Raw genomic sequence first — 13,722 nt, 5'->3', positions numbered from 1 at the left:
ATAATAAAATAGAGCAATTATAACAAAATTCTATAATAAAAGTTATATGAATGTGTTCTCTCACACACTCACATATGCACACACACAGACATACATGCACACAAAATATTTTTATTTTTTATTTTTATTTTAATATTTTCAGACTGCAGCTGACCATGGATAACCAAAACTGTGGAAAGTGAAACTGTGATAAGGGGAGACTACTATAATTGATCAGCTGGAGTTCACTGAAATTTAAAACTTCTGCTCTGTGAAAAGACAAGCCATAGAAAGAAGGTATTTGCCAAAGGCATGCCTGACAAAGGACTGTTATCCAAAATATACAAAGAAGTCTTAAAACTCAACAATAAGAAATTGAACAATCTGATTTTAACATGAGCAAAAGACCTGTATATCATCAGAGAAGATATACAGATGGCAAGTAAGCATGTGAAGAGATGTTCAACATCATATGTCATTAGGGAACTGCAAATTAAGACAATGAGACACCACCACACAGCTATGAGAATGGCCAAAATTCAAAACACTGACAGCACCAAATACTGGAGAAAATGTGGCACAAGAGGAACTCTCATTCAATGCTGCTGGAAATGCACAATGGTACAACCACTTTGGAAGATATCTTGCTACCTTCCTGCAAAACTAAACATATTCTTATGATCCAGTAATCACTTCCTTTGGTATTTACCAAAATGAACTGAAAACATAAAACCACACAAAAAATTGCATGCAGAAGTCTAGAGAAGCCTTATTAACAATAGCCAAAACTTGGAAGCAACTAAGACGTCCTTCAGTAGGTGAATGGGTAAATAAACTGTGGTGTTCCCAGACAATAGAATATTATTCAGCACTAAAAAGAAATGAGCTATCAAGCCATGGAAAGGCATGGAGGAAATATAAATGTATACTACTAAGTGAAAGAAACCAACCTGAAACAGCTAAGTACTGTCTGGTTCCAATTACATAATAGTCTGGAAAAGGCAAAACTATGGAGACAAGAAAAAGATCTGTGGTTTCCAGGGGATTGGAGGAGGGAAGAATGAATACACACAGCACAATTTTTAGTGTAGTGAAACTATGCTGTGTAATACTACAATGGTAGATACACGTCATTATACATTTGTCCAAAGCCATAAAATGTACAACACTGGGAATGAATGATACTGTAAACTATGGACTTTGAGTGACTGTGTGTCAATGTAAGTTCATTGGTTGTAAAAAATGATCCACTGTGGTGCAGGATGCTGACAGTGAAGGAGGTTGTGTGTATGTGGGGACAGGAGTTATATGGAACTCTCTGTACTTTCTCTTCAAATCTGCTATGAACCTACAACTGCCATAGTTTTTACATTTAAATACATATATTTAAATATATATGCATTTAAATGCATATATTTAAATATATATGCATTTAAATGCATATATTTAAATATATACATGCAGATCTAATCCAGAAATATGCAAGGTGAATAATAACTGTGACTGATCATAGTTTATTCCTGGAATGCAAAGTTGGTTTAACAACCACAAACTAACTTATACAACTTAATAATTTAAAAAAATGATCAAAAGAGTTGGCACTTGAGTTTTGCCTCACATGAATGGACCAAAAGCTACACATATAATGCCCAAGAAACATTCATCAAATCTCTGAAGGATGACATCATGTTAGCCTTCAAACTGTCTTCCATACATGATGTCTCAAATATTATATGTTTTCACACCCAGTACTCAAGCAAAGGTAACTGGGCACACAAAGAGATAAGATATCACCTGTTAGCAAAAACTAGCAGAAATAATATTTGATATAAGCAGACCTATAGGAGTTCCAGATGCTGGAATTTCCAGACATATGAAACAGCTGTACTTACTATATTCAAGGAGATAAAGGCCAAGCTTGAAATTTCAGCAGGGAACAGTAAACTGTAAAAAGTGATACAGCAGATTTGAAAAAGAACCAGCTAGGAACACAAGAATTAAAAACACACAAAATTGACATTAAGAACTCAATGTATGGAGCCAATGTATTCTTAACACATTCTCTAGGTAGTTCTAATCATCCAATGTGTTTGCAAATCAGAATAGATTATTATTTAAAAAATCTTAATAAACTTGTCCTCAAACCCACTGTTTTTTATAACCTTTTTAAGATTTTTTGTTCAATTTACATATAATAATTTTACATACTTATGGGATACATAGTGATGTTTTGATACATATAATGTATTGTGATCAGACCAGGGTAATTACCATAGCCATCATCTCAAACATGTATCATTTCTTTGTGTTGGGAATATTCAATATCCTCCTTCTTGCTATTTAAAACTGTATATTATTGGTAACTATGGTCATTCAACAGTGGTATGAAACACTAGAACTTATTCCTTCTATCTAGCTATAATTTTTTATCCTTTAACAAATCTCTCCCTAACATGCACTCCCCACCATCACCTTCCTCCTACCCTTTCCAGCCTTTAGTATCCTCTGTTCTATTTTTTACTCCTATGAGATCAACTTTCTTTTTTGGGTCCTACATGTAAGTGAGAACTTGTGGTGTTTAACTTTCCATTTCTGGCTTATTTCACTTAACATGATGTCCTCCAGTTCCACTCATGTTGCCACAAATGACAAGATTTCATTCTTTTTTATGGCTGAATAGTATATGATTGTGTATATATACCATATTTTCTTTATCCATTCATCTGTTGTTGGGATACCTAGGCTGATTCCATATCTTGGCTATTGTGAATAGTTCTGCAATAAACATGGGGTTGCATATGTCTCCTTGATATACTGATTTCCTTTTATATGGATAAATGTCCAGTAGCGGGATTGCTGGATCGTTACTGTTTTCTAATTCAGCTCCTATAATGCCTCCAGAATTATTTTTCTAATACATAAATTTGATATCTCAGTACCTCATTTAAAAGTATTTTAGATAAAACCCAATTCTCTAGCCTCGTGGCTAATGAGCCTTCACCATCTACCCTGTATCTTTGATATACTGTCCTATTAGCTAAACAGATCCTATTCATTCCTGTTTGCTTTTTCAATTTCCTCTATCTAGAATGGCTTTCCCCATCTTGTCTGCCTGCTTAATTCCTACTAATACACTTAGGAACACAATTTGCATGTCATCTCTGAGAAAAATAAAGCACTCTTTCAACTGTACTCTCATACCCTGTCACAACTCCACTAAAGCACTTAAAACACAATATTATAGTTACATATGAAATTCTCTTCTACCCCTTGTCCCCTGCAGTTATACTGAAATAACTCAAAGGCTAGGATATAGATATAGATATAGATATATGCACCAAGAACCTAAATTATACCTATTGCATTATACATAGTATTTTTTGAATAAAGAATTCATGGAAATAAGCCAGAAAATCTTAAGAAATCTAAGATCAATTCAAGAATTCTGTCCTTCAAGTTCTGCTATAGAAAAAGCCTAGAGTTTGCTAATATCAGGTCACACATTGAATTGGCAGCAGAATGGTATTCTACCACACTTTGATGCCTTGCGTTTTGTAGCGAAAGCGATTTACCAAAGAAGTGTACCAGGACGGAAATATGTGAAAAGATCGGACTGGATTCAAAGGGAGGGTGGCAAGAATCTTTGAATAGCTGCCTAAATAAATAAAATATGGGGATTGACAAGAAGAAAGAACAGTAGCATAGAAGCTTCTCCTTCAAAGACAAGGAGAGAGCCAAAATTGCCTGATATATACACTGATATATCCATTAACTGACTTGACTTTGAGGTTCAATGGACAGTAGGAACACTCCCCTTAAAGGGGTTAGTGTTAAACCACATTAGTGAGTAAATCCTTCTATTTCTATATGCTGTGAACAATTTATAGAGAGCCAGAATAATGTTTCAGAAGCAGAAAAACTCCCCACCTCTACTATCTCAAGACCATGTCTGCCCAAGATAGAGTCTCTTACACAACTTGATCTAAGAGCTGAGGAAACCATTATGCTTGGGATAGACAGGGTTTAGCTGATTATGATGTCTTTATAGATTATAAATTTTATTCCAGATCTATGAATTAGGAGACAAAAAACCCATCCTATATTTCAAGCTCAATTGCAGTCTTGGGGCAAAGCATTTCATCACTTTCTGGCATATAAGAGTACCGTAGTAAACTTCATTTTTGCAAAGTTACCAGCACAATCTTGTTTGTTTAGTCTGAAGCCTGCTATAATATACAAGTCTGAGATAAAGACAGGATGAATACAACTTTTAATATAATGTTGATAAGCAAAACAGTATTCCTGTAATCAAATATAGATATTCAGAGTATTTTCAAACATAACCCTTTCCAAGTCTCTGTTTCTGATAAAATGAAAAAACGTCCCCTCAAATTCTACCCTGTTTAATTTGTGAAAACTTATCTTTATTCTTTTAATTTTCTTTAATAATTTAGGCTTCTCTCTTGAGGATCATACTTCTCCCTTCTCCCAGAAGCACAGGCCCAGAAATATTACTAGTACCTCTCCAATCTTTAGACCACACAAATTATTTTTTATGAAATCCATTTATACACAGAAATGCATAATAATTTATCAACCATCAATAAAGAACACACACGCAACTAGAAGTGTAGTTATTCACTACCTTTTCAAGGTGATAACAGATGAGGTAAATAAAGGTGAAAACAAAACATGCAAGAGTGTAACAATTTTTTAAACTTTTCGGGCCAGGCATAGTGGCACATGCCTGTAATCCCAACGCTTTGGGAGGCCAAGGCAGGAGGATCACTTAAGCCCAGGAGTTCAAGACCAGCCTGGGAAACACAGTGAGACCCTGTCTCTACTAAAAATATAAAAAAATTAGCCAGGCATGGTGGCATGCACCTGTAGTCTCAGCTACCAGGGAGGCTAAGGTGGGAGGATTGTTTGAACCCAGGAGGTCAAGGTTGCAGTGAGCCATGATTGTGCCACTGCATTCTAGCCTGGGCAACAGAGTGAGATCCTGTCTCAAAAACAAAATTTTTAAAGAATAACTTCTGAACACAGTCCAGTCCCCCTACAATTTAACATCAGTGAAAGAACTGTTTTGTTTTTGCAGTACTTAATCAAATTTTACAGCAAGAATATCTATATTTAAGCATAATTAAAACCAATAAACTTTTCAAATACTCTATTACACATACCAATAAAATCAGAAACCAGAAAATTAAGCTCCAACATGTTCTGTTATGTATTTAACATTTAACTACTGCTCACAAAACACATGTATGCTAGTCCTTTCCATAATGTTGTTCCTGCAGTAAAAAATTTCAAAAGCAAAGCCTTAACTGAGGAAAGTGATCTATTCTACTTTTAGACAATTTGAAACTCTCTGATTAAGAAATCAGTATCTTACAACTTTTTTCCTTGCCTGTCAAAATTTATGTGAAACTGATTCAACCACTCAACTTAAACTTTACCAGAAAATGGCATGTGTATTGATGAAAAACTTGATCATCTAAGCACTACAATTTCGTTTTCACATTAAAGATGCCAATATAAAAGCAGTGCCTAGCAAAAAAAGGTAAGTTTCACTGAGAGATTATCAGTTTGACATAAATATGCATAAATAGTGCATATTCAATCTAGTATGCAATTGTATCATAATTACATATAACATGGTTCATTTGAAATCATTCTCACTTGCAGTTTCGAGTTCCTAAGACAAACCATGTAGCTGTATTCCAACTTTACCTACTAATTTAGAAAAAAAAAACAAAAAACTCAGGTCAACTGAACTACGACATAACTGAAATACTATTTATAATTAACAGATGCAATTTTTAACATGGCTCACCAACTGGTTCAAAAGGCCACAAGTGGAATTTCACATCTGCAAGAGAACACATGTGATAATCCTCAAAAAGTAATATTAGGAATGTTCTTGTGATTTTGGAATTGATCATCAAGTTAAATGCCAAACTTCAGTCAGTTTGATTTTGCTATAATCCTAAAACGTTTTTTATGTTTCTTTACTGTTAACATGGAAAGCACTAAAATTGATTAGACTTGTAATAAAAGTTACTGCAGGAATAAAAAGTTTTAAAATATTTAACAGATTCTTTCACTTATGAACCCAAGTATCTCTGAAAAGCTACAGGTACAAAACATGTAAAGTTAAATTGTATATAGATGTGTGTGTGTATATATATACACATCTATATAATTAAATATGGTGACATTTCATTCTTGAAATAGAAAAAAACATAATTCCACATATGCAAAATATATACATGCAAAAATAATTACGTGTTTTTTCCACACAAAAAAATGAATTTTAAAAGGCCTAAAAATGTGAAAGGAAAGTGAACTGAGATATATCATTCTATGTTTTATATTTTATAAAGAGAATATAATCATGTGTTATTTGTGTCACTAATAATACATAAAAAAGGTTTTTTTTGTTTTTTTTTTTTTGAAACAGCTCAGGCTAGAGTGCAGTGGCACGACCTCGGCTCACTGCAACCTCTACCTCCCAGGTGCAAGCGATTCTTCTGCCTCAGCCTCCCAAGTAGCTGAGATTACAGGTAAGTACCACTATGGCCATTAATTCTTTTGTGTTTTTAGTAGAAATGTGGTTGGCCAGGCTAGTCTGGAACTCCTGACCTCAAGTGATCCACCTGCCTCAGCCTCCCAAAGTGCTGGGATTATAGGTGTGAGCCACCGCACCCAGCAAAAACTTTGTAAATTAAATCTTTTCTTCTTTACTTAGTGTGTAATCTTACAGATGTCTTTCCATTAAAGAAATGTTTGGTTTAATAACATATTTAAAAATATGGCAACTCTGCAGGACACAGTGGTGTGCGCCTGTAGTGCCCTGTACTCAGGAGGCTAAGACGGGAAGATTGCTTGAGCCCAGGAGTTTGAGGCCAGCCTGGGCAACATAGTGAGCCCCACGTCCCAAAAAAAAATTTTTTTTCAAAAAATGTTTTAAAAGAATCAACAACTTCTTTCTGAAGACCTGCTTTAAAAAGTTATTAGCCAATGAAATACTACTACTCTAATCTCCTAATAAATCTTACTGCTTTACCATTCAAAAAGCAAGTGAGGCATCATTTCTCCAAGCAGTTTTTCACACCTAAATTACCAGCTACCTCTTCATTTCCTAAAGCCTTAACAGCTTAAGACCCTATCCCAAAACATGACAGAAGTGTCCTAACATTCCTCATGGCTTTACTGATACTATATTCACTTTCGGTTTCTGATTCCAAACGTAATAACATCTATCTGAAAGCATACATGGTAAAGGAGCTCAGATACAGTTTTATATTCATAATCTTCTAGAGAATTCAAAAATCAGTGCTATGAAAAAATGTTTCTAAGTTAAAACAGAGACATAAAATTGTAAATTTACCATTACTATAAAAAGAAAATCATGCCCACTTTGAAAAATGAGAATTGCAGGGAAGAGGACAGCAAAATTAGACAAATAGGGAGTAGAGGACACATATTGAAGCAGAGATAGTAGAAAGCAAGAGGTAGAAACATGTTCCATCACATGGTAAAAGTAATATTTTTTTTTTGAGACAGAGTTTTAATCTTGTCACCCAGGCTGGAGTGCAAGGGCACGACCTTGGCTCACTACGACCTCTGCCTCCCAGGCTCAAGTGATTCTCCTGCCTCAGCCTTCCGAGCAGCTGGAATTATAGGCACCTGCCACCACACCTAGCTAATTTTTGTATTTTTAGTAGAGACCAGGTTTCACCATGTTGGCCAGACTGGTCTCGAACTCCTGACCTCAGGTGACACACCAGCCTCAGCCTCCCAAACTGCTAGAATTAAAGGTGTGAGCCACTGCACCCAGCTGATACATATTTTGAAGATGGAAAAAGGTCAGAAGAAAAATGACTTGACTATACATAATGCCTCCCAGAGAACAAACACAACCACAAAAAGGGCACTAAAACATATACTAATAGCTGTGACATAGCTGGAAAGTTCAAAAACTAAAATAAGTGGCGCAGAGAAATAATCGTCAGTTAAAGGATCAGAGAAGGGGCCGCAGAGGCAGAGGCAGCAACTACATTTCAACTCTACCCCTTCTTCTCAAATGAAAAAGAGCTGTTCTTTTCCTGACCACTCATGAAGTTCTATTGCTGTTGTTGCTGTTTTTTGAGACGTATTCTCGCTCTTTTGCCAGGCTGGAGTGCAGTGGCACAACGTCGGCTCACTGCAACCTCCGCCTCCCGGGTTCAAGTGACTCTCCTGCCTCAGCCTCCCAAGTAGCTGGGACTACAGGCACGTGCTACCACGCCCAGCTAATTTTTATATTTTTAGTAGAGACGGGGTTTCACCATGTTGGTCAGGATGGTCTCAATCTCCTGACCTCGTGATCTGCCCTCCACAGCCTCCCAAAGTGCTGGGATTACAGGCGTGAGCCACCGCTCCCGGCCCACTCATCAAGTTTTTATACCACATATATAAAAAAGGGAATGTGAGGGGCCGGGCGCGGTGGCTCACGCCTGTAATCCTAGCACTTTGGGAGGCTGAGGCGGGCGGATCACGAGGTCAGGAGATTGAGACCATCCTGGCTAACACGGTGAAACCCTGTCTCTACTAAAAATACAAAAAAAATAGCCAGGCGTGGCGGCGGGCGCCTGTAGTCCCAGCTACTTGGGAGGCTGAGGCAGGAGAACGGCGTGAACTCGGGTGGCGGAGATTGCAGTGAGCCGAGATCGTGCCACTGCACTGCAGCCTGGGCGACAGAGCAAGACTCCGTCTCAAAAAAAAAAAAAGAAAGAGAATGTGAGGTCTTGGCTTTCCGAAATGAAAATAGCAGATTAAAGGTATACAGCGTATCAGCAAAGATAATTATCCAACCAGTAATTTATTCAGAGACTTATGGTAAGAAAATATCATAGAACATTAGTTTATATAAAGATATAAAAATGTATGTGCATGCATATTTAAACTACCATAAAAAATCAAAAATACCTGTATAAACCTTCAGTAGCAAGACCACTGTTTTGCCTCTAGAGGGCGAACTTGGTCTTCTGAAACATTCTAGACGAGAGACGTTACTTTCAGACTTTACCAAAAGAAAAAAAAAGGAGCTAAAACTTAAGATATCACAATAGCAGAGGTTCCCAACCTTTCTTGGTCAATGCCTTTAGTGTCTCTGATTTTTTTCACAGTAACTCTTAAGCCAAAAGAAATACCTAATGATTCTGTTAATAAGTAGCTATGTCCAAACAATTTAATAAGGATATATTTCCTAACACTCAGTAACTGCTAAAAAAATACACATAAATTGAAAAAAGAAATACGTTTTCTTTCATTCTTTTTTTTTTTTTCTTGAGATGGAGTCTTGCTCTGTCACCCAGGCTGAAGTGCAGTGCCATGATCTTGACTCACTGCAACCTCCACCTTCCAGGTTCAAGCGATTCTCCTGTCTCATCCCCCAAGTAGCTGGGACTATAAGCATGCACCACCATGCCTGGCTAATTTTTTGTATTTTTGGTAGAGACAGGGTTTCACCATGTTGGCCAAGCTGCTCTTGAACTCCTGACCTCAAGTGATTTGCCTGCTTCTGCCTTCCAAAGTTCTGGGATTACAGGCGTGAGCCACTATACTCGGCCTCATTCTTAAATAACCGCAATTAATTACCAATTTGGGCATGTGTGGCTTTGTGCATTGTATACAATTTCTCAAACCGTAAAATCAGATTAGACATAACCCTCATTTCCAGTCCCACGCTGACTTTTGTACAGTATCTAGTTTTTATCACAGCAACCTCAGAAAAAACAGATTCACAAAGATATGATGCCACAGAAAAGTATGTAGTAGCACTTAATGTTGGAACTGTGTACTGCTTCAAATTACCAGTCTCCACCATATCCAACTGATGTGGAATATCACTGTTTGCCTCAAAAAATTTAAATATCCCACAGTACCCCAGTGTGTTAAGTGCAGCACACCAGAGTGTCTGAGCACATGGCTTGGGGATCACAGCACACAGTTTTAAGTACCAATAGATAAACTATTCACTATTTTCATCACTTGTAAAGAAAAATAACTACAAGCCAGGTGTGGTGGCACATACCTGTAGTCCCAGCTTCTCAGGAAGCTGAGGCAGGAGCATCATGATTTAAGCCCAGGAGTTTGAAGACAGCCTGGGCAACATAGCAATACCAAGTCTCTTGAAAAAAGAAATTAAGTTAGTTTACAGGGAGAGGAAGAGGCACATGGTCTAACTACTGACTAGCTACATAGTTCAGGCAAATCCTTCGAAAGGGAAAGGGAGGGGCTGCTTAGAAAGACGGCAATCTCAGCAACTTCTGTTTGTCTTATGCTTCTCTCAGGGACAAACATGCAGTCCTCTAGTGCCGTGCATGTACATTCTATGGGGGTGAACATCTTGGTTCTGGTTAAACAGCTAGTGCTTTTGACAGCTGTGCCAGGAAGGGTTAGGACCAACTACAAAAGAATATGGGTTCTAAAAGCATAGTGTGTGTCCCTAACTTTGTTTTTCCTGAGGAAAAAAATAAACCTTTTATTCAAATGCAAAAAGAAGAAAAAAAGAATTAACTACAATAATGTTTTTAAAGATCTAAAATTATTTTCTCATATTACTTGGAAAACCAGTTTTTCTTCTGAGCAATAAAAGGAACACTATTAAATCTTTAAAGGAAGATATCTTTTCCAATTTGAATGATGATTATTGCCTTCATGTGATTGTTTTTATAAATGCTAGCTGTGTTAAATTTGGTAAACTACAATTGGGAAGGATAAAAATAGGAAATGTAGTATATGTCTTCTTCTGAGCAATAACTTCTCTGAACTTTAAAACACTGCAGATTGATCCAGTCTCACTGCTTTCCATTCTCACTTATCTAGTACTGAAGAGCCAAAGTTCAGAAGTCAAATAAGATCAGAAAGTCTTAAGAACTCAAGAATACAGATGTTAACAGAGATATCAGAAGAAATAGCTTCTAAATTACTAGAAACAGATTGTGTACCAACTCTTCTCATTTACAAAGTCCTTGGTTTAGAGAGGACACCAGAAAAGTGACAAAGGAAAGAGTTCAACCTCATAATCTACTCAGTTTTTGCTTTTTAATATTTCATCAGTTCACAACTACCAATATTCAGAACATCTGTGCCACTGACAAATGCTACCAACTTCAACTGGAAGTCAAACAGTATGTGGTGAGAGTGATTAGCTAAGTTTTTAAAAAATCTATTCAAGGAATAACTGGTTAAAAAAAAAGTCTACGTTCTATTCCTTTGAAGAATTTTCACAATTATAAAAGATAACAGAAAATATATGACCTGTTTTTCTAGAAAATTTAGCAGGTCCCTATAAATACTTATAATCCCAAAAGTCTGTATCTAGAAAAATAAGAATAAAAATAGAGTATGGTTAGTTTAAAAAAAAAAGAAGAAGAAGAAGAAGAAGAATGCTTGAAAAGCTAGGGTAAACTACATGGCTATGTCAGTACTTACCTGCTGAATGATTTTGGATGTTTTCTGAAGATTCTCTCTAGGAGGGACTTTACCAAATAATTTCCAACCAGGAGCACTATGGACAACTGATTTGAGTTCCTTTGTCCTTTTTGGAAAAAGGTTTCTGAAACACAGAAAAGTTACATGAATTGTGTTTTTTGTAACCAGAGAGCTATTTAACAGTAATTTTATAATAAGATTGTTCCCAAGGCAAAAACAAAAATACTTTTAAATAAAACTATTTCTACTACTTATACCACTATTACTTAGAATAAGAAGGCTCAATTAAGAATATGTAGCTTAATACCTAATGCATGCAGGGATTAAAACCTAGATGACAGGTTGATAGGGGCAGCAAACCACCATGGCACACGTATACCTGTGTAACAAACCTGCACATTCTGCACCTGTGTCCCAGAACTTAAAGTAAAATACAGACTATCTGGCTTATATAGAGGTATTAGAAGAATCATCAACAGAAATAATAAAAAGATAAACAAATTGGAAGGAAAATGATAGCCATAAATAAGATGCAAACATTTGTCTAAATCAGCTACAAAGTATACTAGAATTGACTGTACATGTACTTAACAATAAGAGCCAAAATTCTGAAAACAAAAACATTTAAAAGAATCTATATAACAGTTAAAGGATTAAGTAATACAATATTTGGATAAATATTATTTACAGTAATAATTTGTTATTTATAATAAAATTATATCTACTAATCCCCTATTGCTATAATATATACACATAACCTGTCTTTCCTAGGCCAGCTATGTACAAGAAAGCTTACTACAAAAGAGTCAATATATAACCAAGGAAGAAAGTATCTCTCACTGAAAAATCTAGAAAAAACAAAACAAAACCCAGGACAGGTGTGATGGCTCACACCTGTAATCCCAGCACTTTGGGAGGTTGAGGCGGGCGGATCACGAGGTCAGCAGCTCAAGACTAGCCCGGCCAACATGGTGAAACCCCGTCTCTACTAAAAATACAAAAATTAGCCAAGCGTGGTGGTGGGCACCTGTAATTCCAGCTACTCGGGAAGCTGAGGCAGGAGAATCGCTTGAACCCTAGAGGCAGAGGTTGCAGTGAGCCGAGACCGCGTCATTGCACTCCGCGTCAGTGTGCACCCTGCACAAGTATTAAGGATTTTACCTATTATCTCCATGCCCTAACCAACCAAATTAAGTACCTATTTTTTTATGTAAGCAGGGATGATACTCAACATATGTACCCATCAAAACAACATGACCAGGGCCCAATGAACCAATTAGAAAGGTACTGATGAATTCAACTCAATATAAACCCTTTGCATAAGCTATAAGTGAACAGTAAGAAAATTCTTAATTCACACATATGATTAATTACAAACAGTTCCAAATTGAAGTCCCAAATAATTAGATTTATCTATACTCAAAATGCCGTATCAATATATCTTAAAAGTGCAGATTAGTGATAATAGAAAATAAGTTTTTAATGAAAAATGTTAAGGGACTCCTACAAAAGAATGCAGGCTAATCAATAATAAAGAAAAGAAATGGCCAGGCATAGTGGCTCATGCCTGTAATCCCAACACTGGGAGGCCAAAGCAAAAGGATCACTTGAGCCCAGGAGTTTGAGAACAGCCTGGGCAATGTAGTGAGACCCTGTCTCTACAAAAAATAAAAATTAAAAAAAATAGCCAGGCATGGTGGTGCACACCTTGTAGTCCCTGCTACTTGGGAGGCTAGGGTGGGACAATCACTTGGGCCCAGGAGTTAAGGATGCAGTGAGCTATGATACTGCCACTATACTGCAGCCTGGGCAACAGAGCAAGACCCTGCCTCCAAAAAAAAAAAGAAAGGAAAAGAAAATAAACACTCTTATTTCCTCAGGTGTATAACAGAAATAAACATATGACACTAGAGTAATTTCTACTTTAAGATACTCTGGAGGTTTCACCTCAGACACCATGTACAGTGACTTAATTCTCTACTTCATAAGATCACTAAATAGGTGAAAGTTTTCAATAATGAATATGCTGAGGACTAGGAATACTTCTAAGAAAAAAATTTGAAGCCTCAAAGGACGGTCGATTAATTTAAACAATGTTTGATACGTTGTGTACCACTTATCAAGAAAACACTTTGTAGCTGATTTAAACAAATGTCTACATCTTATTTATGGCTATCATTTTCCTTCCAATTTGTTTATCTTTTTATTATTTCTGTTGATGATTCTTCTAATACCTCTTAACTCCAAATTCACCTTTAT

The 13,722-nt window shown here is 36.4% G+C and overlaps 1 protein-coding gene across 5 annotated transcripts in view; it reads right to left on the bottom strand.

Annotated features, from left to right (window-relative positions):
- The window catches only part of TBC1D12 (TBC1 domain family member 12), a 136,283-nt gene that overhangs the window by 81,654 nt on the left and 40,907 nt on the right, over nucleotides 1-13,722 (bottom strand). For 3 of the 5 annotated variants that reach the window (XM_034931130.3, XM_024930489.4, XM_055093163.2), the window contains exon 2: nucleotides 11,464-11,587. In XM_034931130.3, the coding sequence (XP_034787021.1) occupies nucleotides 11,464-11,587 (124 nt within the window). Of the gene's footprint in view, nucleotides 1-1,871; nucleotides 1,919-11,463; nucleotides 11,588-13,722 lie in introns of those variants that run through there. The other 2 variants (XM_055093164.2, XM_063607829.1) reach the window with 2 other exon arrangements.

This window comes from Pan paniscus, chromosome 8 (assembly GCF_029289425.2).
Source record: "Pan paniscus chromosome 8, NHGRI_mPanPan1-v2.0_pri, whole genome shotgun sequence".
NCBI classification, from domain to species: domain Eukaryota; kingdom Metazoa; phylum Chordata; class Mammalia; order Primates; family Hominidae; genus Pan; species Pan paniscus.
Note: the sequence above shows the minus strand (reverse complement) of the source record. Positions and strands in the feature narration are given on the sequence as shown.